Source organism: Bombina bombina, chromosome 1 (assembly GCF_027579735.1).
Source record: "Bombina bombina isolate aBomBom1 chromosome 1, aBomBom1.pri, whole genome shotgun sequence".
Taxonomy (NCBI): domain Eukaryota; kingdom Metazoa; phylum Chordata; class Amphibia; order Anura; family Bombinatoridae; genus Bombina; species Bombina bombina.
Genome location: NC_069499.1, coordinates 943095170 through 943118766, shown reverse-complemented (window position 1 = coordinate 943118766; position 23597 = coordinate 943095170). Strand labels below are relative to the sequence as shown.

Genomic DNA, 23597 nt, shown 5'->3' with positions numbered 1-23597 from the left:
ATTATATGGTTGAAAATGGTATTTGATATTTTACAGCATGTGGGAAAATATGTTAACTAGGATTGAGGTCTATTATCTGCTATTCAAATTACTTTATTTGTGATGTATTTTTTTTAAAGGGAAGAGGAAACGGGATTGACGTTATGCAAATGAGAATCTATTGAGACCCTTTAATTTAATTGTGTACAGGATTTACTACACAAGTATATTTGAGGGTATCTTTGTCTGAGGTCGTAATCTGTTACAGGAGTCACACAAAGCCGCCCTACTGAGCTGAATAACCTGGGAGTGTTTGTTCAATGAAGTCTTCATAGCCATGTTACCCAGCAAGGCCAATTTGCCTATGAATGGCAGATCACATTCTGCACAGGGATTTATAGAGGAGATCTTATTCTATCAACAGTCTGTAACACTGAGACCAACAAATTATAATGCTGCTAGATGGAAGCACTGTGACAATAAAATAGAAAAAAAATACATGCTCTAATTTGTTATTGCATTACCAACATAGATAACATTGGGACAGATTACGAGTGGTGAGCTATTGTTTGTGCGTGAGCGATATCAGGGTTTTTGTGTCCGTTTGCATGCAAGTTAATTTGCGCTGGTATTGCTATTTGAAATTAAATGCAAACACGTGAGCGCAATCATTATTGACACTAGAATGATTACCCCCAACCTCAGAGCTCTTGTCAACTGTTTCGGGAAACTAAAAATTGTCACAAAAGACATTAAAAATGCATAACACAGTACAGTTACACTCATAATAATACTATTATTCAAAAGTAATATTGCACACAAAAGTTATAAGGCCTCAAAGATATGAGATCTCAGGTGTTAGAAAAAAAAGGCAGGCAAAGGGCTTTAACATAGAGATACATACAAACATATGTCTAAATATAGATATGTACGTGAATGTGAAATATGAATATTTCACATTCCAATGTTCTTCGCATAAAAGAATATGTTCTATTTATTCATATATACATATTTCTACATATATCTGATGGTATTTTTGGTACAATATAAATCTTTATCTATAGATGATTATATATAAGTATATATATATATATATATTTATAAATAATTAGTACATATTCTGCCACGTGCCTTGGAATGTGAAATATTATTTACAGTACATAGTTAAAACTGTTAAAATATGAATATTGCATAAATATGCTTTTTCATCTTTTCATCTACTGCAAAGCACTTCTATATTTGTATACATATATATTTATGTGTACATATGTCTGTAAATACATAAACATATAGATACGTACACACATATAAACACACACACATATATATATATATATATATATATGTGTGTGTGTTTATATGTGTGTACGTATCTATATGTTTATGTATTTACAGACATATGTACACATAAATATATATGTATACAAATATAGAAGTGCTTTGCAGTAGATGAAAAGATGAAAAAGCATATTTATGCAATATTCATATTTTAACAGTTTTAACTATGTACTGTAAATAATATTTCACATTCCAAGGCACGTGGCAGAATATGTACTAATTATTTATAAATAAATATATATATATATATATATATATATATATATATATATATATTTATATATAATCATCTATAGATAAAGATTTATATTGTACCAAAAATACCATCAGATATATGTAGAAATATGTATATATGAATAAATAGAACATATTCTTTTATGCGAAGAACATTGGAATGTGAAATATTCATATTTTCATGTTGGGTTAGCACACTTGAGAATATGCAATCGGGTTTGTGTGCGAGTAGGGTGTTAGTTCTTTCTTAATATTTTTTCTTCACTGACTTCTATGGTAGAATAGGTTATCACGCACGCAATATTGGAAGTTCAGCTTTTTGGGTGCATCGGGTTAGCGCGAGAGCTATAACTTTACTTTCAATTATTGTAATATGAGCACAACCCAACACGCACAATAAAACATACTTCTAGCACAATTAGCGCAAGAGCGAAAGCGATAAGTAGTGCTTCACTCGCAATATGGCCCTATTTGTTTAAACATTACAATTGGTTAACCACTCTAGAGCTGCAAGAAGTGCAGTACACAAACAGGAAATCGTCAGTGAGCAATTCAGAAGCTGTAGTCACTTAGGGCTAGATTTATCAACGCTGAGGCGTACAGGGGCGCGTATACGCGCCCCTGTACGCCTCAGCTCGCCTGTGGCAGAGCGAAATTACCCGCAGGTAATTAACATTGCACATGAGCGCAATTTTGCGCTCGCGTGCAATCCCGCCCCCTGCCCGCGCACAGCCAATCACGCGCGGGCAGGAGCTGTCAATCTCCTCGGTCGGACTCGACCGAGGAGATTGAATTTTGCCACAATAGAGGTGGCGTAGATGTTAGGGAAGCAGCAGTCTGGTGACCGCTGCTTGATAAATCCCGGTGAGCAAGTTCTTGAGTGAACTTGCTGCCGTAGGGGCTTAATAAATCTAGCCCTTATTAGTCTGCCAATAACCAACAGCTTGGGGGAAAAATTATTAGTGTTGATTCAGAAAAAGGCAAATTAAATCTCCCCAATATTTTCAAACATGTCTTAAATGAATTGTGGGGATTATTGCATAACGGGTCTATCACAACTCATGAAAGCATTTTATTAACACACTTATTTCCCTTGGTAATGATTTGTTTAGCCATTACAGTTGGGTTAAAACAGTGAAAATCCAGCTCTGGAGCCACAATGCATTGCCACCCTTGAACGGTATATGACCAGTGAGCCAATCGGAGTAGCATATATGCACATATCAGCAATTCAATGGCAATATCCTGCTCAGGATCAGCTCAGCAGTGTGTCTAATGTATGTGTATAATTATGAAACCAAGTGACATTACTGTAATAAGAAAATGCTCTAACAAATCAGAGCATTGTATTATTGGATTTATGTGTCCCATTCAACTGCTACAAGATCCACATCTCATATTTAGTGAGGGATTTTACGATCTTGTTGACATACATTTTGTTTGCTTAGCTGAACAGATCACATTGCCATTGAAAGGACAGAACCCACCCCCTGCTATCAGTAAACTGGTCCAGACCAGTGTTAGCCACATCAGGTCACTTAATGCACTCACACTGACAGCACAAATGCCTACAAAAATAATAAGTATCAAGTGACCAAACTTTTAACAGTTGCTTTGTCACTATCAACAACTCAGAGGTGACATAAATCAAGAAGATTAGCCATATACTATATTCTGCACAGAAAACTGTCACAATTACCCTGCAAACAATAGCACAGATAAGGGTACTGCAAATTCACAATTTGTTAGAGAAGAGCTGTATTATCTTATTAGCTCAGATTGGTATTGCAAAGTATTTAGTATCTAATCATGAATATAATGTATTGTTTTATTGGCTGATAAATATATTCATGTTATTACAATAATTATATATTTTTCTATTATATTAGATAGTTAATGCAATGCTACATTAGAGATAATTTGTGTTTTAGAGACAGAAGTTTCTAAAATAAATTAAAGGGACAGTTGAGTTTAAAATTAAATGTTCACAATTTACATCTATTGTCAAATTTACTCTGTTCTTTTGGTTTCCTTTGTTGAAGATCAAACCTAGGTAGGCTGAAAAGAGCTCAGGAGCGCGCACGTGTTTTTAGCATTCTATGGCAGCAGTGTTTTCAACTTTTTTAGTATATCCCTTAAAGTATAAATCAATTAAAAAAAAAGCTTTATGATTCAATATTTTTTTTTTTTAATCTATTTTACTTCTATAAATTAAATTTACTTTCTCTTGTAATCCTTTGTTGACACATAGCTCCTTTTCATAAGAGCATACTGAAGTATATTTAGGAGTGTGCACGTGTTTGAGCACTATTAATATATTGTTGCTCAAAGTGTGTAAGTTCCTAAATTTACTTTGGTAATGGTGTGCTCCCATGAAAAGGTGCTAAATTCTAATAAAGGATTCCAACAGAAAGAATTAAGTTATGCAAGAAGCATATTTTTTTTTATTTTTTTTTTAATTGTGTGGTCTGTTTAAATCATGAAAGTTTCATCTTAAATTCCATGTCCCATTAAAAGAACATAAACACCTCTTGCTTTCTTATAAAATTTGTGCTCGTCTCACGCTCCTTAGAAGGCCAAAAAGCAAATAACCAGAACCTGCAAATCAAATCATCTTTTTAAAAACCTAGATTACAGATTTTACTTTTTGGCCTTTCTAGGGAGTGTGTGACAAAACACAATTCTACTCAAAAGCAAGAGACGTTTACTTCTCCTTTAATGCCTACAGACTGCAAGCTTCTGGTGCAAGGTCTCCTATTGTAGCATTATATTGCAATTTCCATGGGACAGGTTCTTCTGTAATTCTGCTCGTTTATAAGCTCCTTCGTTCAGGGATTTTCCTTTCTTGTTGGTTGCATCGGTGTTTGTTGCGCTGCTATATTTTACCCTATTGTAATCTTGTCAAGAGTTGCCTGCATTGTCAGTGCTACATAAATAGAACTAAACATCTGCAGCAACAAGCCCTCCCCACTTTATACTATACAGCCTAATTTATGGCGCCTGAGGGGTGAAAAGGGTGACTTTCCCAAGCTCACAAAGAGATGCTAGCCGGGCTCACCAAGCAACTTGTAGAGAAGTGAGGGTGGGCAAAACTTTGACATTCACGTCAAATTATATACAACATTAGATGTTACATATGTCACAGAATATAACAGAGATGTTTTTTATTGAACGTATACAACAGTGTCTAAGCTAGCAAAGCATATTTTAATGGGAAGAAAAAGATCTATAAAAGAAAAGGCACTAAGCTAAACTATGAGGGTGAAACAGTTGTCTAATAATTTATATTGTTACCATTTGTTCATAAAGTAATTCACATTAAACTTTAATTATTCAGACTTCAATTTACATGTACAGGTAGTCCCCAGGTTACGAACAAGATAGGTTCTTAAAGGGGCATTATACACTCATTTTTTCTTTGCATAAATGTTTTGTAGATGATCTATTTATAAAGCCCATAAAGTTGTTTTTTTTAAGCAATGTATAGTTTTGCTTATTTTTAAATAACATTGCTCTGATTTTCAGACTCCTAACCAAGCCCCAAAGTTTTATGTGAATACTGTCAGCTACCTTCTCCAGCTTGCTCCTGTTTGTGTAAAGGGTCTTTTCATATGCAAAAGAAGGGGGGGGGGGGGGGTCTTATTTCCCACTTGCAGTGGGCTTTCCAGCTACCTTTTCAACAGAGCTAAACTGATAGCTTCTTAGTAAGTTTTTAAACTGTTTTATACAGGATTTTTATATCAGTATCTGTGCATCTTATTCTTTATAGTAGTGTCTATTATATGCAGTTATATGAAAATGAGTGTATACTGTCCCTTTAAGTTGAATTTGTATGTAAGTTGAAACAGGCAGTTTATTTAGGTGAAACTCTAGCCAAACATTTTTTTAGTTTTGGAAAGCATAGGGAAAAGTTTGTTTTGCTATCTGTGCCCGTGTTCAGAAAATGTCACATCACTTTCTGTCCTTGTGACAATTGGATTTTGAGTATTTTGGTTTATCCTGTAAAGAAGGATTGGCAATAAAACTCTATTTTCTCTGTTTGTAAGTATGAGTTGTACTTAAGTCGGATGTCTGTAACCCGGGGACTGCCTGTACTTTGTTTTCTTGGGATATTTTGTTGGAAAGCATAGGTTCAGGAGGTGCAATGCATTACTGGGAGCTGCTGGTGATTGGTGGATATGCATGTATGTCTCTTGTCATTACCTCAATATATGTGTTCAGCTAGCTCCCAGTAGCTCTGAAGCTGACTTTGACTCTGTGCATGGATTAAACACAGTTATATGCACTCAATAGTGAGATAATAAAATGATTTAAGAGCCTGTTGCTTTTTCAGTGTATGGGAGGTGCATTAGAAGGAATGAGACATGCGCAGTAATGCTTCTCTCAACACTTAGGCAATGAACAGCCTTTTCCTATTCTTAGAAACACGTTTTCAAAACTGAACAACTTGGGCAGGCTAGCCTCTAATTTGCTTAATATAAATTATATGAATTATAATGAAGTATATTAAAAACAATGCAATTATCATTATTTATTATTCTGCTTATTCATTCATGCTGTCTGTTTTTTGTACTTTACCTCTGGAGGGCTGTTTGATTGGCCCTGTTGTGTGCTATAAAGTTGTCTGCTTTTGATTGGTGGCAGAAATGAAGAACATGTATCTTGTACTTTATTGCTGATATACAGTAGCTATATATAAAATTAAAAAAAATGTAATGTCCAAAAAATGAAAGAAAAAAAAAACTTGGGGAGGGTTGGCTTTGAGTTGTGCAATAGTTAAGTTTGCATTTAAATTATGCAAAAGATATGTATGCATTATTTTATATTTGCAAGAAATATTCATTTATTTATTCCATGCCCCTTTAAGATTAACATAATATGAACATAGATATTATTGTAAACTAAGGAAAGAACATGGATACAAATTTCCCAGAGTTGCTTTCCTCAGATACTCCCTTTGCATTGGTTTGAAATTATTGTGAACTACAAAGGAGTTAAACACATAGGGCTAGATTTAGCAAGCCTTTTTTCTCCACTTTCACTGCAGGTTCGCACAAGAAAACCTGCAGTCAGTATTTATCAAGCAGCAGTCATCAGACCTCTTAGATAGAGAATTTCAATCTCCCCAGTCTTGACCGACCGGGGAGATTGACAACTCCTGCTCGCATGTCATTGGCTATGCGCGGGCAGGGGGTGTAGTTGTACGCAAGCGCAAAGGAGCACTCATGTGCAATGGTAAATGCGGGCAGCAGATTGCTGCCCACCAGAGGAGAGGTTGGACGGACATGGGCAAATATGTACGCCCCTGTCCACCCGTGGATGATAAATGCAGCCCATAGTAGTTTAACTCAACTCTGAAATAGCAATCCATTACTGGTCAAGAGCTGTGATTGGCGGTCACACACACATGCCTCCCATGATTAGCTCAAATGCAGCATTCAGCCCTGGATAAGTAGTAGATTGTTATTCCAATTGTTGTGCCTTTAAAGTGTTTAACCCCTTAACAACAGCCGCCATGTTATCCTTGGAGGGATAAAATAGAAGGGCTCTCTCCTGCAGCAGCGCGACTACGCTATAGCCGATGCCTCCAGGAGAGAGGCATGTTGTCATAGCACATCTTGCCACTTTAAGCGAGACCTGCATTATTACTGGGTCAAAAACCCCTTAAGGAAATGTGACTTACAGGGTACATTTTTGTCATTAAAGGGTTAAACCCTTTGTGGATCACAATAATAATAGGTATAGGTAGGGTTGCCACCCGTCCCTTAAAATACAGAACACTTATAAGTTACACATGCTGCAGGGTGTGCAGGGAGGAATATGAATAGTGCTGTCCAGAAACACAATACATGTTCCTCCCTGCACACCCTGCAGCATGTGTAACTCATAAGTGTCCAGGAAAACATGGCTGAGGTGGGAACCCTAGGTATAGGTAAGCAATAGTGCAATTAAAACACACTAATGTATAAGAGCATTTCTTTGTGACAAACCAGTATGTTTGTATAGTCTGAGTGTCACAGCACCCAGTCCCTCATTTGGGGCATAACATAAAACTAGAACTGTAGATTGTACATAGGGCAACATGTATAACAAATATTAAATATGGAGCATATGACTACTATATAGGATCAGTAAATACAAATGCATGATAAGATAGTGCAATAGCATTTAGTCTGAACTTTAAATGAGTAGTAGATTTTTTCAGACAAATGTCAAAGTTATGTATATTTACACTCCTCCTGTATCATGTGACAGCCATCAGCCAATCACAAATGCATTAACATATAGTCTTAGAATTCTGGCACATGCTCAGTAGGAGCTGGTGACTCAAAAATGTAAATATAAAAAGATTGTGCACATTTGGTTAACGGAAGTAAATTGGAAAGTTGTTTCAAATTGCATGCTCTATCTGAATCGTGAGAGTTTAATTTTGACTTGAGTGTCCCTTTAAGGTTAACTCTAATCTTAAAATAAGTAAAATGATCTATGTATTACAATTGTATTCCTCTTAGTTCAGCAGTTTATAAAATTAGTCGGGGATGTCACAATGAGACTGGAAACTGATCAGATGACCAAAAAAGAGTTTGAGGTTAACTTTAAAGAGGTTTGGAAAAGTTCAAACTCGGTGGCACAGACACTTTTTTATCTTCCATATACTTCAATATTCCTCTCCACTTCAAAGTGATAAATGTCACCGAGCCGAAGCTTCATACTTTGTGTGTGGCCTCAGGCTGAGTCATTCTATCTCAGCACCCCAGGTAGCAAGGACATGAATCATGGGGCACCTTTGTTGTCCTGTGCATAAGGCAGAGTAAATGAGTCATGTACAAAAAGTTTTAATCACCCTCTCTGGAGAAATGATCCCTCAATATCAGGTCACACAGAGTAACAGATATTGCAGTTCACATCCTCAGAATCCTGGGAAAATGGGAGTATTTTTTTAACTAATTATCAGTAATAGCTTCCAGCTGTGGCCACTTCCCTTTTCACCTGGTTGGGCTAAGAAAGAGTGACATCAACTCACGTGGGCCCTTGTACATTTAAATGTGACAGCTGGGGGTCTTTAAATGCGGAGCAGGGAATAGTTCTCCCTCTATCTAAATCACACAGCCTAGGCTCATATGTCCAAGCAACGGAATGTCATCAATGATCTTTGCTTATATGACTAATGAGTACTACTCATTCCAAAACATCTGTGATATCATATTATTCATACCATTAGAACAAACTAATAACTTAGCCCACTTATCAAACTAGAATTTTCCAGAACTCAATAAATTAATATTTCAATCCTAACAAAAAATGAAAAATAAATACATTATCATACATGAACTTCAGGACCTCTGACATCTAACATGTGGGTTTTGTGCTGTAATAAACATTGTTAACTTCTTCATGTTTAAAATACCTTAATATAGCAACTACCTAAATATGTTCAAATTCCAGTTTCTCTATTATTATTATCATTTATTTGTATAGCGCCGCCAAATTCCGTAGCTATAAAATGGACCTTTAATTTGTATCAGTGAATCCATATTTTGTTAAGTAAATATAAATTAAAAAAAACAAATGTAAATAAGTTATTACAGTCATTTTATTAATTTGTCTGGCTATCCATCTAATTTGTGTAAAAAAAAAACCCCACATAGTTACAGTTCTTAAATTAAAAATGAATTTTAAAGCAAAAGTATTGTTTGTAGCTATAGGTGCATTACTTACAGAAACCTTCATCTTTTAGTGCCCCAGGCATTAATAATCCATCCAATGAGTATATGAGATATCCAACTGCATATAAGATCTGTAAAGTTTGCAGGGGTGATTCTGTGAAAGTGTATCCAGGAAATTTCCAAGAATGTCCAGCTTACGGCTGTTCAACTCTCTTGTATGAGAATTACTTGCAGATGAATGGAATGGAATTCAGGGCAAGCCCACCCTCTTAGTCTGATTGGCTCAGTGCATTTAAATGCAAAGATGGGGGCTGAATCTGTCTTAATAGTGGTGGTATACACCTATTATATTACTAATAAAAGGAAATGCCAATATGTACCTATAAAATACAGTAATCTTTTTTTTTGTACTTAACAACTAATATGCACAGTAGTATCTGAAATGCTACATGGAAAATTACATGAAAGTATACATTCTTTTGTGGAAAAAAATACAACAATAAACAAGGTAGTAGTGATATCTTAACAGCTGATTTATAGGAAAAACAGTTATGAGATTACAGGATTCTAAATTCTATTTAGAGAGAAACACAACAATATATTCTGAACTAAAAACCATTATTACATTATTTGGTAAACATATCTTAAATGATTAATCAAACAACATTTCTGTCATTTATACTATACATTTTCTTCTGATTTAAGTATAAATAAACCATAGCTTATTATATTAAGAGTATTGTGCAATAACAACAAACGACTCATTTGATAATCTCATGACCAATGGCTATGTAAAGATATGTATATATATATATATATATATATATATATATATATATATATATATATATATATATATATATATATATATATATATATATATATATATATATATATATATATATATATATTAGCAAACAGAAAAAGAAGAATGTACAGAGTGTTCAAGACAAACCACTTCCAGGTACATGTTTAAAAGTAAATAAATAAACAATCAAATTCACCTAGGAAAAAATATGTTATTTATAGTAATGACTAGTGACAATAAGGATCAAGAATAATTTCTGAGAGCACAGCATTACAGAAAGGGTGGTTGATTCCTGGAACAGACTTTCATTAGAAGTGGTAAGAACAAAAGGCTGCAAGGGAATTCAAGAATGTCTGGGGAATCCTAAAATCCTACACTCAATGACAACACATTTGGTTCTTATCTGCTATCAAAATCTGTTTCTTTGTCCAACCTGAGTCAACTGAGTGTTTTTTATTTGGCTGCTAACTCATTACTCTTCTTACCTCTCCGGATTCAAAACACACAACTTCTCTCCTCTGCAAATGGCTGTGTTGTCTTCACTATGTATATGCTTGTTGGCAAATGTTATATGTGACTTGCTCTATTAATGCTTGTTTATAGAGAACTTGATATTAAAACAATCTCTGACATTTGTTCCCTGACACTCAGAGTAAATAAAAAAATGTAAAGGTTGGCACCCACCCCAGATGTAAACAAACCATATCACCACAACACAGAAAGCAATGATCAGAAGCTACCATTGAAGGATGCTAGTTAAAAAAATAAAATAAATATAAATATATATATATATATGTGTATGTGTGTGTATATATATATATATATATATATATATATATATATATATGTGTGTATATATATATATATATATATATATATATATATATATATATATATATATATATATATATATATATATATATATATATATATATATATATATACATACAGGGAGTGCAGAATTATTAGGCAAATGAGTATTTTGACCACATCATCCTCTTTATGCATGTTGTCTTACTCCAAGCTGTATAGGCTCGAAAGCCTACTACCAATTAAGCATATTAGGTGATGTACATCTCTGTAATAAGAAGGGGTGTGGTCTAATGACATCAACACCCTATATCAGGTGTTCATAATTATTAGGCAACTTCCTTTCCTTTGGCAAAATGGGTCAAAAGAAGGACTTGACAGGCTCAGAAAGTAAAAAATAGTGAGATATCTTGCAGAGGGATGCAGCACTCTTAAAATTGCAAAGCTTCTGAAGCGTGATCATCGAACAATCAAACGTTTCATTCAAAATAGTCAACAGGGTCGCAAGAAGCGTGTGGAAAAACCAAGGCGCAAAATAACTGCCCATGAACTGAGAAAAGTCAAGCGTGCAGCTGCCAAGATGCCACTTGCCACCAGTTTGGCCATATTTCAGAGCTGCAACATCACTGGAGTGCCCAAAAGCACAAGGTGTGCAATACTCAGAGACATGGCCAAGGTAAGAAAGGCTGAAAGACGACCACCACTGAACAAGACACACAAGCTGAAACGTCAAACTGGGCCAAGAAATATCTCAAGACTGATTTTTCTAAGGTTTTATGGACTGATGAAATGAGAGTGAGTCTTGATGGGCCAGATAGATGGGCCCGTGGCTGGATTGGTAAAGGGCAGAGAGCTCCAGTCCGACTCAGACGCCAGCAAGGTGGAGGTGGAGTACTGGTTTGGGCTGGTATCATCAAAGATGAGCTTGTGGGGCCTTTTCGGGTTGAGGATGGAGTCAAGCTCAACTCCCAGTCCTACTGCCAGTTTCTGGAAGACACCTTCTTCAAGCAGTGGTACAGGAAGAAGTCTGCATCCTTCAAGAAAAACATGATTTTCATGCAGGACAATGCTCCATCACACGCGTCCAAGTACTCCACAACGTGGCTGGCAAGAAAGGGTATAAAAGAAGAAAATCTAATGACATGGCCTCATTGTTCACCTGATCTGAACCCCATTGAGAACCTGTGGTCCATCATCAAATGTGAGATTTACAAGGAGGGAAAACAGTACACCTCTCTGAGCAGTGTCTGGGAGGCTGTGGTTGCTGCTGCACGCAATGTTGATGGTGAACAGATCAAAACACTGACAGAATCCATGGATGGCAGGCTTTTGAGTGTCCTTGCAAAGAAAGGTGGCTATATTGGTCACTGATTTGTTTTTGTTTTGTTTTTGAATGTCAGAAATGTATATTTGTGAATGTTGAGATGTTATATTGGTTTCACTGGTAAAAATAAATAATTGAAATGGGTATATATTTGTTTTTTGTTAAGTTGCCTAATAATTATGCAAAGTAATAGTCACCTGCACACACAGATATCCCCCTAAAATAGCTATAACTAAAAACTACTTCCAAAACTATTCAGCTTTGATATTAATGAGTTTTTTGGGTTCATTGAGAACATGGTTGTTGTTCAATAATAAAATTAATCCTCAAAAATACAACTTGCCTAATAATTCTGCACTCCCTGTATATATAAGAACTCAGAAAGGGAGGGCACTCTCAGGATTTGTGAAAATTGCATGACAGCAGTTAGAATATCATTTATTTTTCATAGCAACAACATATATAAGTCATAGGTCGACGTTTCGGCTTACAAGGAAGCCTTCATCAGGACAAGCAGAAAACTCCAATCGGCATACTGTGCCGTGTTTCAACACACCAGATAGAACATATATATATATATATATATATATATATATATATAAATGTGTGTGTATATATATATATATATATATATATATATATATATATATATATATATATATATATATATATATATATATATATATATATATATATATATATTGGGCAGGATCAGACTGATATGCTACAGGATATTTTTTCTCTGTGGAAAGGCATCAACGTGTGCTAAAAGATCGCGCACCCTGAGTTGCAATTTAAATGAACAGGCATGGAAGTTATTCTAGCTTTTGTTCTCTCTTTTCTGATATATATATATATATATATATATATATATATATATATATATATATATATATATATAAATACTGTTTCCTTCTGGCCTATTTACTTTTTCTACAAAGTATGGCACTTTTTGTATCTCATTAAATAATAATTATGTTGCATAGGGAATGTGTGTTATTAGTTTCCATTCCTTAATCCCTCTAGGTCAGTGCTTTCCAAACTGTGTGTCGGGACACACTAGTGTGTCGGCAGGAGTGTGTTGGTGTGTCCCTGCTTCAGCACAATTTTATTTAAATGTATTTATTTTTTGGGTTTCTGACTTTCCGTCTGCCTGCTACGCATATCACATGACACGTGATTGATACCTTGTGGGTCACAGATCATCTTAACCAATTGGCGCAGCTCAGTGGGAACTGAAACTATTCCTATTGGCGGCTTTGGCGGCACATTGGCTCCTGACTGCATGTGTAGTCTCCTTAATTGGCTCGTGACTGCACGTGTAGTCATTGAGCGGGACAGCAATGTGTTTGCAGCGCGGGCAGTAGTCAATCGGACTCACCAAGCTCTGAGGGCGGCAGCTTAAATGCTGAGCTGAAGTCAAGTGTCAAAGTGTTTTGTTTTTTTGCAGCTAGCTCCCAGTAGTGCATTGCTGCTCCTGCTCTTGATATATGGATAGGAAGTGGAAACTTAAAACTGCTTGATGATGAAATGTGAGTGTCTTTATCTAATATTCCACCAAATATTCAGAAATTGTGTTCATCCCATCAACCTCATACATCCCATTAAAATAGTAAGTAGCTATTGGTGTTATTAAACTTTTTTTTAATTCTTGCACATACTTACTGTTACTTGTAAATTTCATTATTATATAATTTATGTATGTGTCTGTATCTCTTAAAACAAGTTAGTTTAACCTCCTTTTTGCTAGTACAACTGATTTAATTACTGTGTCGCGAAATGATGTAGGTCTAAAAAGTGTGTCACCAACATGAAAAGTTTGAAAAGCTCTGCTCTAGGTACATACTAACTGAACATGCAAGCAGTCTGCACACTCATTTTTTAAGAGCAGTACAGCTTTTTGCAGAAAACAGTATATGACTGAAAAGTAATAGCATAAAATAGAGAGAGAAAAAAGAAGAAAAAAAAAAGATTTTTTTAAAATCTGTTTTAGCTGAAAAGTGCACTAGTCAAAGAAAAAATTGAGAGGTCAGAGACTGAAAAGAGACAGAAAACCATGAACTAGCCTTGTAGTGTAAAATAATTAACGTTATGTCTGATATTAAGAATATTTAGGGCAGAAATGTATAGGTATATAAAATGCACAGAAAAAAGAATTACATTGTTATACAAAAATGATATGCTCATGTAATGTTTCTGTTTCCAACATTTACATGAGTTAAACACATAGGTAAAGTCACATTCAAGAGCAGCAATCATGTGGGTCAGCCAGGAGCAGCAGTCGCATATAGCTGCCAGCCACCAGCCACGTCCTGCTAAACAGCTGCAATACTTGCAGTTCCCAAGCAGAATTTTACCTGTATTATTATTTTCATTTTAGTAGCCTCTGTTTCTAAAAACCCTAATTGTCTCTCTAATGTAGCATTGCCTAAAAGTAACTAATATAATAGAAAAAAAATATATATTTATTGTGATTCTTTAAATATCTTACAGTGACAGCCAACAAAACAATCCTCTCTGTTGATTTTCTAGAGAATTAGAGCATGTCATTTTAGTATTAGAATGTCGATTTAAATGTTTTTAACTTTTAAACGAATCAATAGCATCACAATGTAGAATAAATATGGTAAAATATAATATTAGCTGCTTTCCCTTTGCATGCAGATACACACTATGCAATGTACACTGCAGGATATTCACAAGTATAGTCTTCACCTGTGTGTGGCTTTTCTGCAGCATTTCTTAGCACAGTATCTTATGAGAATTTTCATGATTCAGATACAGCATGTAATTTTAAACAACTTTCCAATTTACTTCCATTAAAAAAAATGTGCACAGTCTTTTATATTTACAATTTTTGAGTCACCAGATCCTACTGAGCATGTGCAAGAATTCACAGACTAAACGTATATGCATTTGTGATTGGCTGATTGCTATCACATGGTACAAGGGGAGTGGAAATATACATAACTTTGAAATTTGTTATAAAAAAATCTACTACTCATTTGAAGTTCAGACTAAGTGCTATTGCATTGTCTTGTTATCTTGCATTTGTTGATTATGCAAATCTAATGTGTTGACTGGTCCTTTTAGTTGCACAGTGACACACAATGTGAGTATTAGAATGATCTAAAAATAGAAGACATGCCATTTATTTTCACCTATTGGAGACACAGGCAGTGACAAGGATTAATAAAGATGGATACTGCAGGCCTTTACTTATGACCTCATCTGATGATTACTAAAACAAATGTCTCAAGTACAAAATATAGCAATGATCTTGTCTTTTCAAATGTGTGGGAAGAGAGGAGAGCTGGACAGACATTGTCCAAATAAATAATAAGTTTAAAATAATACAAGATGTAGCTCCAATGTACCACAAATTATTGGAAGTGCAGTTTGTAGTCAGGGGAGAAAACTTACTAGTCCAGAGTGAATGAGTTACTAGTCTGCTTTATGTTTAAAGGGCCACTAAACCCAAAATCTTTCTTTCATGATTCAGATAGAACATACAAATTTAAACAACATTACAATTTACTTCTATTATTTATTTTGCTTCATTTTTTAGATATCCTTATTTGAAGAAAAAGCAATGCACATGGGTGAGCCAATCACATGAGGCTTCTATGTGCAGCAACCAATTGGCAGCTACTGAGCATATCTAGATATGCTTTTCAGCAAAGAATATCAAGAGGATAACACAAATTAGATAATAGAAGTAAATTAGAAAGATGTTTAAAAATGCATTCTCTTTCTAAACCATGAAAGAAAAAATGTGGGTGTCATGTCCCTTTAAGACAGGAAAGAAAGTCATCTTTTTTCTTTTCTTGTGTGTCCCCTTATAAAGAATTACATTTGAGTATAATGTATTTTAAGATATTGTTTGAACATTTAAACAAAAAATGAACAAATATTTGCAGTAAAGTCACCTCCATTTAAAGCATAGGTGTCCAAACATTATTATGTGGAGGACCAATCACTAATGGCTATTAGTCACATTAGATTTTTCTAAAGATAAAATCTAAAGAAAAAAATAGACATATATATTAGTATTCTTTACTCCTGTCTTAGAAAAAATGTACTTATTGATATTGTATATAGAAAAAAATATTTTCTGATCTTTACTGGTGAATATAAATGAACAAATCCTATCCAGTGATCTTCTGTTTTAAATAAATAAGAGAGAGAGAGAGAAATCCCCTTAGTGCTCTTTATTTTTATCATAGTGACTCAATCTTACTCAGTCAGATTGTGTAAAAAATATAATTCCCTCCTTTCCCCACCCATCTCAAACGCACACATTTATTTCTATAACACAACTAGAATTAAAAACAGAACAGTCATTCACAAATACCTTCTACATTTGTATTTATCAAATAACCATTTGCTTGTGGTTCTCTCTTCTGTTGTAATCAATTTATTATCAAACATTTAGGTGATGTACTTATTAATATACAAAATGCGGTAAATATATAATGCTTAATACCTGAAATATGGAACTTTGTTTTAAATAACAAATGAATGATATCTGAGGGCCACACAAAAATAAAACTTTGGGAGGTCAGATGTGGCCCTTGGACAGTAGTTTGGGGAGCTCTGATTTACTTTTATTATAAAATTGACTTTGCACTCTTGTGGGTCGATTTATCAAAGGCTTCGCCCCCCCCCCTACAACTGCAGGTTCATCAGACCGCTGCTTCTCTACCTCTTCTCCACCTCTTAGGTGGAGAGTTTCAATCTCCCCGGTCTCGTGATTGGCTGTGCGCGGGCAGGGGGCGGCGTTTCACAAGAGTGCAAAATAATGTTCTTGTGCAATGCTAAATTCCGCCAGCAAAATTCAGTCCGCCTTAGGCGAGCTGCGGCAGACAGACGCAGGTATGTACGCTCCTGTCCGCCGTAGCTTGATAAATCAAGCCCTTGGAATCCTATGTTAAAGGGCAAACATTGGTATGTCCCAGAGTATGTAACTATCTTCATCATTCTATGGCAGCACAGTTTTTAGCGATGTATACCAGTGATGGCAAAATTCCTGGCACACAGGAGCTGCAGATCAATATGTTTGAAGTCTTAAAGGGACACTGAACCCAAATTTTTCTTTCGTGATTCATATAGAGCATGACATTTTAAGCAACTTTCTAATTTATTATCATTTTTTCTTTGTTCTCTTGCTATCTTTATTTGAAAAAGAAGGCATCAAGCTTTTTTTTTTGGTTTAGTACTCTGGACGGCGCTTTTTAGTGGTGGATGAATTCATCCACCAATAAACAAGAACAACCTAGGTAGTTCACCAAAAATGGGCCGGCATCTAAACTTATATTCTTGCATTTCAAATAAAGATACCAAGAGAATGAAGAAAATTTGATAATAGGAGTAAATTAGAAAGTTGCTTAAAATGTCATGCTCTATCTGAATCACGAAAGAAAAAAATTGGGGTTCAGTGTCCCTTTAAGGGCTGCATATAAATTTGTGGCTATTAACCATTAAACAATTTAAAAGGATATAATTATATAATAGATTTATTTAAGGGTACTTTTCTGTCTGCTGTTCATCCGTCCAGAGCGCTCTTCTGAGTTGTGGTCACCCCAAAGCACATTTTTTAGTTACACTTTTTCCTAGGGCCTCAAAATAGATGGGGTATGTTGTTACTGCTTTTCCTGAAGGGCCACAGACACTAGTGCCAAGGGGCGCATGTAGCCCTCGGGCCACCAGTTGACCAACCCTGATGTATACCATGGTTGCAATAAAGTGCTCAAGACATATGCATGTGCTTGAGCATACCCAGGTATGCTTTTCAACAAGCAACATTAAAGGGATATAAAATTGTAAAGCAAAACTGCTCTAATTTGTTACAGCATTTTATTATTGCACTATTGCTTGCACATAACTAAGCAGTGATGCACTACTGGTAACTGGATGAACACATCTGGTGAGCCAATAACAAGAGGCATATGTGCATATCCACCATTTACTAGCTAGCTCCCCAAAGTGCATTGCTTTTCCTGGGCCTACTTAGGATTTTCAACAAAGGACACCAAGAGAATTTAAAGTGTCCTAAAATTGCATGCTCCATATAATCCATGAAAATGTCATTTTCACTTTCACGTCCCTTTAAAGTATTTTTGAAACAGAAACTTTATTTTATATTATGACACAGTTTGTTGGTGTGTTAGTAATGAAAATAGTGTAAAAATATAACACAAATTCTGTATATTTATTCAAGTGAAGATGAAAAACTTCTAAAAAGTTTAACTGCAGTGGTTACACTAATGATCATGTGATGCCATGTGACACAAATGTGTAGCCCCCAAAATAAAAACAATAATGTAGGAAGCTTGGTCTCATTACCCTAAGAATCAGTTTGTGTATCTTATTCTCCAGCCACTGACCGTCTGGGGCTTTAAATTGTACTCAATAAACAAATTCTGCTAGATGCTGCACTGGTATAATACAAAGGGAAATGATTGTATAAACCTACCAGAGGAGGCTTAGAGAGGATTAGTGAAAAACAGTGGGAGGAAAGACTTAACCCTTGCAGCTCTGCAGACGGCTGCTCAGTAGTGTATTGCTGAAGGTCAAATAATGGGAAATTCCAGAATATTTTAGTTTGTAAAAGGTAATAAAGAAGTTTAGCATTTTAGGAATTATATGAGTGCAGTTAGGCCCAACTACTAATGATAAAGAGATGGGATAACTTGCATGACACATTTATTATTTTTATTTGAGATCAGTCTACATTCATTTTAATATATTAGTCTATTTAAAGGGACATGAATCCCAAAAAAATATATTTCATGATTTAGGTAGAACATATAATTTTAAGCAACTTTCCCGATTACTTCTATTATCAAATTTGCTTCATTCTCTTGGTATCATTTGTTGAAGGAGCAGCAATGCACTACTGGTTTCTAACTGAACACATGGGTGAGCCAATGACAATCATTATATATATGCAGCCACCAATCAGCAGCTAGAACCTAGGTTCTTTGCTGCTTCTGAGCTTTCCTAGATAAACCTTTCAGCAAAGGATAACAAAAGAAGGAAGCAAATTAAATAATAGAAGTAAATTGGATATTTGTTTAAAATGTTATGCTCTGTCTAAATCATGAATATCTAATTATGATTTTACTAATTACAACCCAGTTAAAGATTTATATTGTCATTTTAATATCTTCTTTAAGCAGAGAAAGTTTGAACAATGATATATCCCAGATTTGTTCTCGTAGTTTAAAGAAACACATATAAATGTATTGCTGTGAATAATATCTGACCTTAAACTTATCTTTTGACTAACCACAGGACTATTACTAATCATGGAAAGACAGGTTAACAATTAGTCTGATCGCGGCTTGCGGGCAGCATTGCACTACCCACCTTTACCATGCAACTCCTGCCCCTTGCCCTCGTGCAGCCGTCAATCACCCGGTCAGAGTAGTCCTGGTGTTTTTAAACAACCAGCTCTGAGCTGGTGGAGAGGTTAAGAAACAGCGGTCTCATGACCACTGTTTTCAACTATCAGCGGCAGGATCGCTCATAAATGGAGCACTTGATGTTAGCTTAGAGGAGAGAAGTGAAAACCTAAGTTACATAATTTACATTTGGACTTTTTAGCGTTCATTTTTTTACACGAAAGCAAGAATGATTTAAAGGATGAGTAAACACCCTTAAATCAGTAATTTTCTGCAGATTTTTCAATAAATTAACATTCTAGGTTGGAACTACATTTCCCATGATGCTCAGACAAACTTTAGGCTGGCTGAGTATCGTGGGAAATGTAGTTGTGAAACATCTGGGGTGCCAAGGTTGCTGACCCCTGCACCTTGTTTGCTGCAATAGTTTAAATTTCCATCTACCGCTTGCCTTATTTGTAGCCTTTGTAGCAGCCAGTCAAGGCTTGTTACTGGCATGGACACAGCTAGCGACTGTCATTTTGTTAGCAAAAGTTCCACTGTTTTTGAGTTTATTATCTGTCTGCTGAAGCCAATTAGGGACATATTTGGCAGGCTTAGCATTGTGAAAATTGCCATGTGTATTTGCAGTTCTCAGATTCTGAAAACTTAATTTAAATTAATGGAAAATGGGCATAAAAACAATAAAAATTGTAATCCAAAGTTGTTTTTTTACACTTTCCTTAAATGTCAGTTTAAATTACTCCATATATTTATTGAGCTTGTTAAGGTGATATTAAAGATATTTTATGCATCTAAAAGAGGGCATATTATAAATCTATTACTTTTTTATGTTCCTATGCTAAGAAGAAAAATATTTTTTGTTTATATGGCTTTTGGAACGTATCTTTGTTGGGATGAGTTGTGCACAATTTGCACTTCCTCTTAGTTTAAAAAATAAACAGATTCAACATAATCATTTTTAAAATGAATTTTTTTTAAGGGGACATTAAACACTTTAAGATTATATAAAATGTTTAATTATATGCTGTAAAACAACTCTGCAATATATTTTATTTCCCTGTATTTTAATTCTGAAAATTGTGGGTTTTCCAATTTCTGTTACAAGTGGGTGTGCAGACGTCAGACACAGCTATGTTCCACACATTCATTGCCTGCAAACTCTAGTCACAAATTTATTACTGTCTCTGACTAATTTCAGCAGAAAAGGAAACCTAGGTTGCAACATGGCTGCACCGATTGCTTTATTATTATTATTATTATCATCATTTATTTGTATAGCGCCGCCAAATTCCGTAGGGCTGGATTTATGGCCCAACATATAGTCTACTTATTTCTTCAAAGTTTAAACAACTAATTTAATTAAATAATGCATCTACATATTATTTTCAGACTAATCTTTCCTTTGAATACATCATTCTGTCTACAATTTAAATTGCTAATGTCCTTTTAACATGTTTAGTCACTGTATGCATGATACATTTTTTTTTTGGTTTGATATCTTTAAAAGACACCACTACTGATAGACTTAGTGAGATAATCTCCTAATCATGGAGACTTCTAATGCATTTATGAGGAGGTGATATTTGAATTTCCTTTTTTTGAAGTTAAAATGTTATATCACTCATCTTGATACAATTGTCACTTTATCTGCAGTAAGGCTTGAGATGTTAATGTTTTGTATCCTTGGCATTTACCAACACAAAGAGACCGCAAATAGCACACATATGTTATCAGCAGATACAGATTGCTTGGTTAACCAGCTTGCCTATTTTAACATCTTACAGGTGATTCACAAATTCCTAACCAATATCCACATTCATAACTTTATTCTGCACAATATATATATATATATATATATATATATATATATATTATATACCATATATATACCATACATATATATATATATATATATATACCATATATATACCATACTCTTATTTTTGCTATGCACACAAGTCTTTTTTTGCCTTATATCTACCAATGTGGACTGACAGACTTGATACTGAAGACGTCTAACTACAGCTCAGAGAACACTGCTCTTTCTATAGGCTGTAGAGAACCGGCTGTAGAGGTTCATATGCTAATTTCTTAGACATTGAAGACTGCCTCTAATCTGAATGCATTTTGACCACTAGAGGGCATTAGTTCATGTGTTTTATTTAGATAACATTGAGCTCATGCACGTGAAGTTAACCTGGAGCCAGCACTAGGGAATGGGTAATAAAAACTAGGGAATGGGTAATAAAATTATTATTTTTCTTTTTAAACAACAACAATTCTGGTGTTGACTCTCCCTTTAAACACCTTGAGATGAAATGTTGTACAGCAATTTTGCAATATTTCATTATTTATTTTGCCTTCTTGTCCTGATAATTAAATTAAAATGAAAGGCTTCCCCATTCTAAGAACTAAAAGTGCACATGGCAGACTTTACAAGCTTAACCCTGACACGTACCTTACCCTAATTGGTGTCTACAGAAATGATAAGATAATAACTGCAAAACAAAACAAGTTTTGCTGACAGTATGACTATGGCTACTTGTGTATACTCCAGTAATAAACCCAAAATGGCTCCTCCAGATAAGGCAAGTGGAAGTGGGTGGAGTTTGGTCATTGAAAAACAATGGCGGCAAATAAGGTTTTAAATTGTTCAATATATTCATTTATTGCAAGACTAAAAAGAATCTTGTAATTACAAAGTGTTTACCGTACCTTTAAAGCCACAGGTAATCAGTGGCAACCTCACAAATGTAGTTATATTATCAAATTTGCTTCATTCTCTTGGCATCCTTTGTGGAGGGAGCAGAAATACAGTAGTGGGAGCTAGCTGAGCATATATGGTGAGACAATGACGAGGCATATATGTACAGCCACAAATCAGCAGCGTGCTCCAAGTAGTGTATTGCTGCTTATGAGTCTACCTAAGTATGCTTTTTCAACAAAGGATACAAAGAGAATGAATCAAATTAAATAATAGAAGTAAATTGGAAATATGTTTAAATTGCATGTTCTGAGTCATGAAAATTTAATTTTGACTTTACTATTTATTTAAAGGGACAGTATACTGTAAAATTGTTTTTCCCTTAGTGTGTTTCCAAAAACTTTTTTTACCAGCTGCAGAGTTTAAAATGTATGAGAATTTGCTTTTTAAAGTTTATTTGTGTATTTCAATTAGCTGGTTTTGTCTTTTGAAGCCACAACCTCATAAAATAGTTTGAGCTTGTAGGTATTATCAGATATCAATACTTTATCACATTGTGTACATATACATGCTTCTTTTAGCTTATATATGTCCATAAACCAAAGACCAATACTTGGAGAGAACAATGGAAAATTAACATTTTTATTACCTTATCTCTTCTAAACCCCACTGGGAGTGTAATTTCTTCTACTGGCTGTGTTTACACAGCTTATCTATAGATTGGACCTAAGGCCAGAAACTTTCAGAATAGGTGGGGATGTCACAGGCTAAATAAACTATTTCAAATGCCGATATAATGGTAAAGGAAACACTTGTGAACCATTTAATACACTCTAGAAGGTAAAGTGGATAATTGGGAACAAATTAAAGGGGAGACATTTTTTGAGTAAACTGTCCCTTTAAGGTCCATTAGCTTATACCTTATCTTTACAAATAAAGGCCTTTATGATCATTGTAACCATTGCCTATAAAATAATATTAATATATAAAACATTCCGTGTGTTAGGAGCAACATTTTGAGGTGGTGTACTCAGACTTATTGTGTGATTTAATATTTCTTGTTTGTGCTGTTGTATAATCTTCATAACTTATTATTTTTTTTATTTTGCACATTTAAAGGGACATAAAATTGAAATGCACATTAATGCATTTCAGTTTTGAATAGAATGATTTTTGATATACACATTAGCAAAAATGTTTGTAGTAAAAGTTATGTTTCAGTAATATCTTTTACAGTGAACAGAGCATATGTACATATGCCCTTTTGCACCATCCTTCAAAAACATCAGCTGCACAGTTGGCGGTGGTACGTATTTTTCCACCA

At 34.8% G+C, this 23597-nt stretch overlaps 1 protein-coding gene across 3 annotated transcripts in view; it reads right to left on the bottom strand.

Moving 5' to 3' along the window:
• CASS4 (Cas scaffold protein family member 4) overlaps positions 1-23597 on the bottom strand; it is a 288808-nt gene that overhangs the window by 36716 nt on the left and 228495 nt on the right. Inside the window, exon 1 of one of the 3 annotated variants that reach the window (XM_053703205.1) lies at positions 10512-10563. The exons of 1 other annotated variant lie outside the window; for it this stretch is intronic. Coding sequence is in view for 1 of the 2 variants with exons in the window: in XM_053703045.1 (XP_053559020.1) it covers positions 9271-9282 (12 nt within the window). In the remaining variant the exon portion in view is untranslated. Of the gene's footprint in view, positions 1-9270; positions 9418-10511; positions 10564-23597 lie in introns of those variants that run through there. One more of the 3 variants, XM_053703045.1, reaches the window with a different exon arrangement.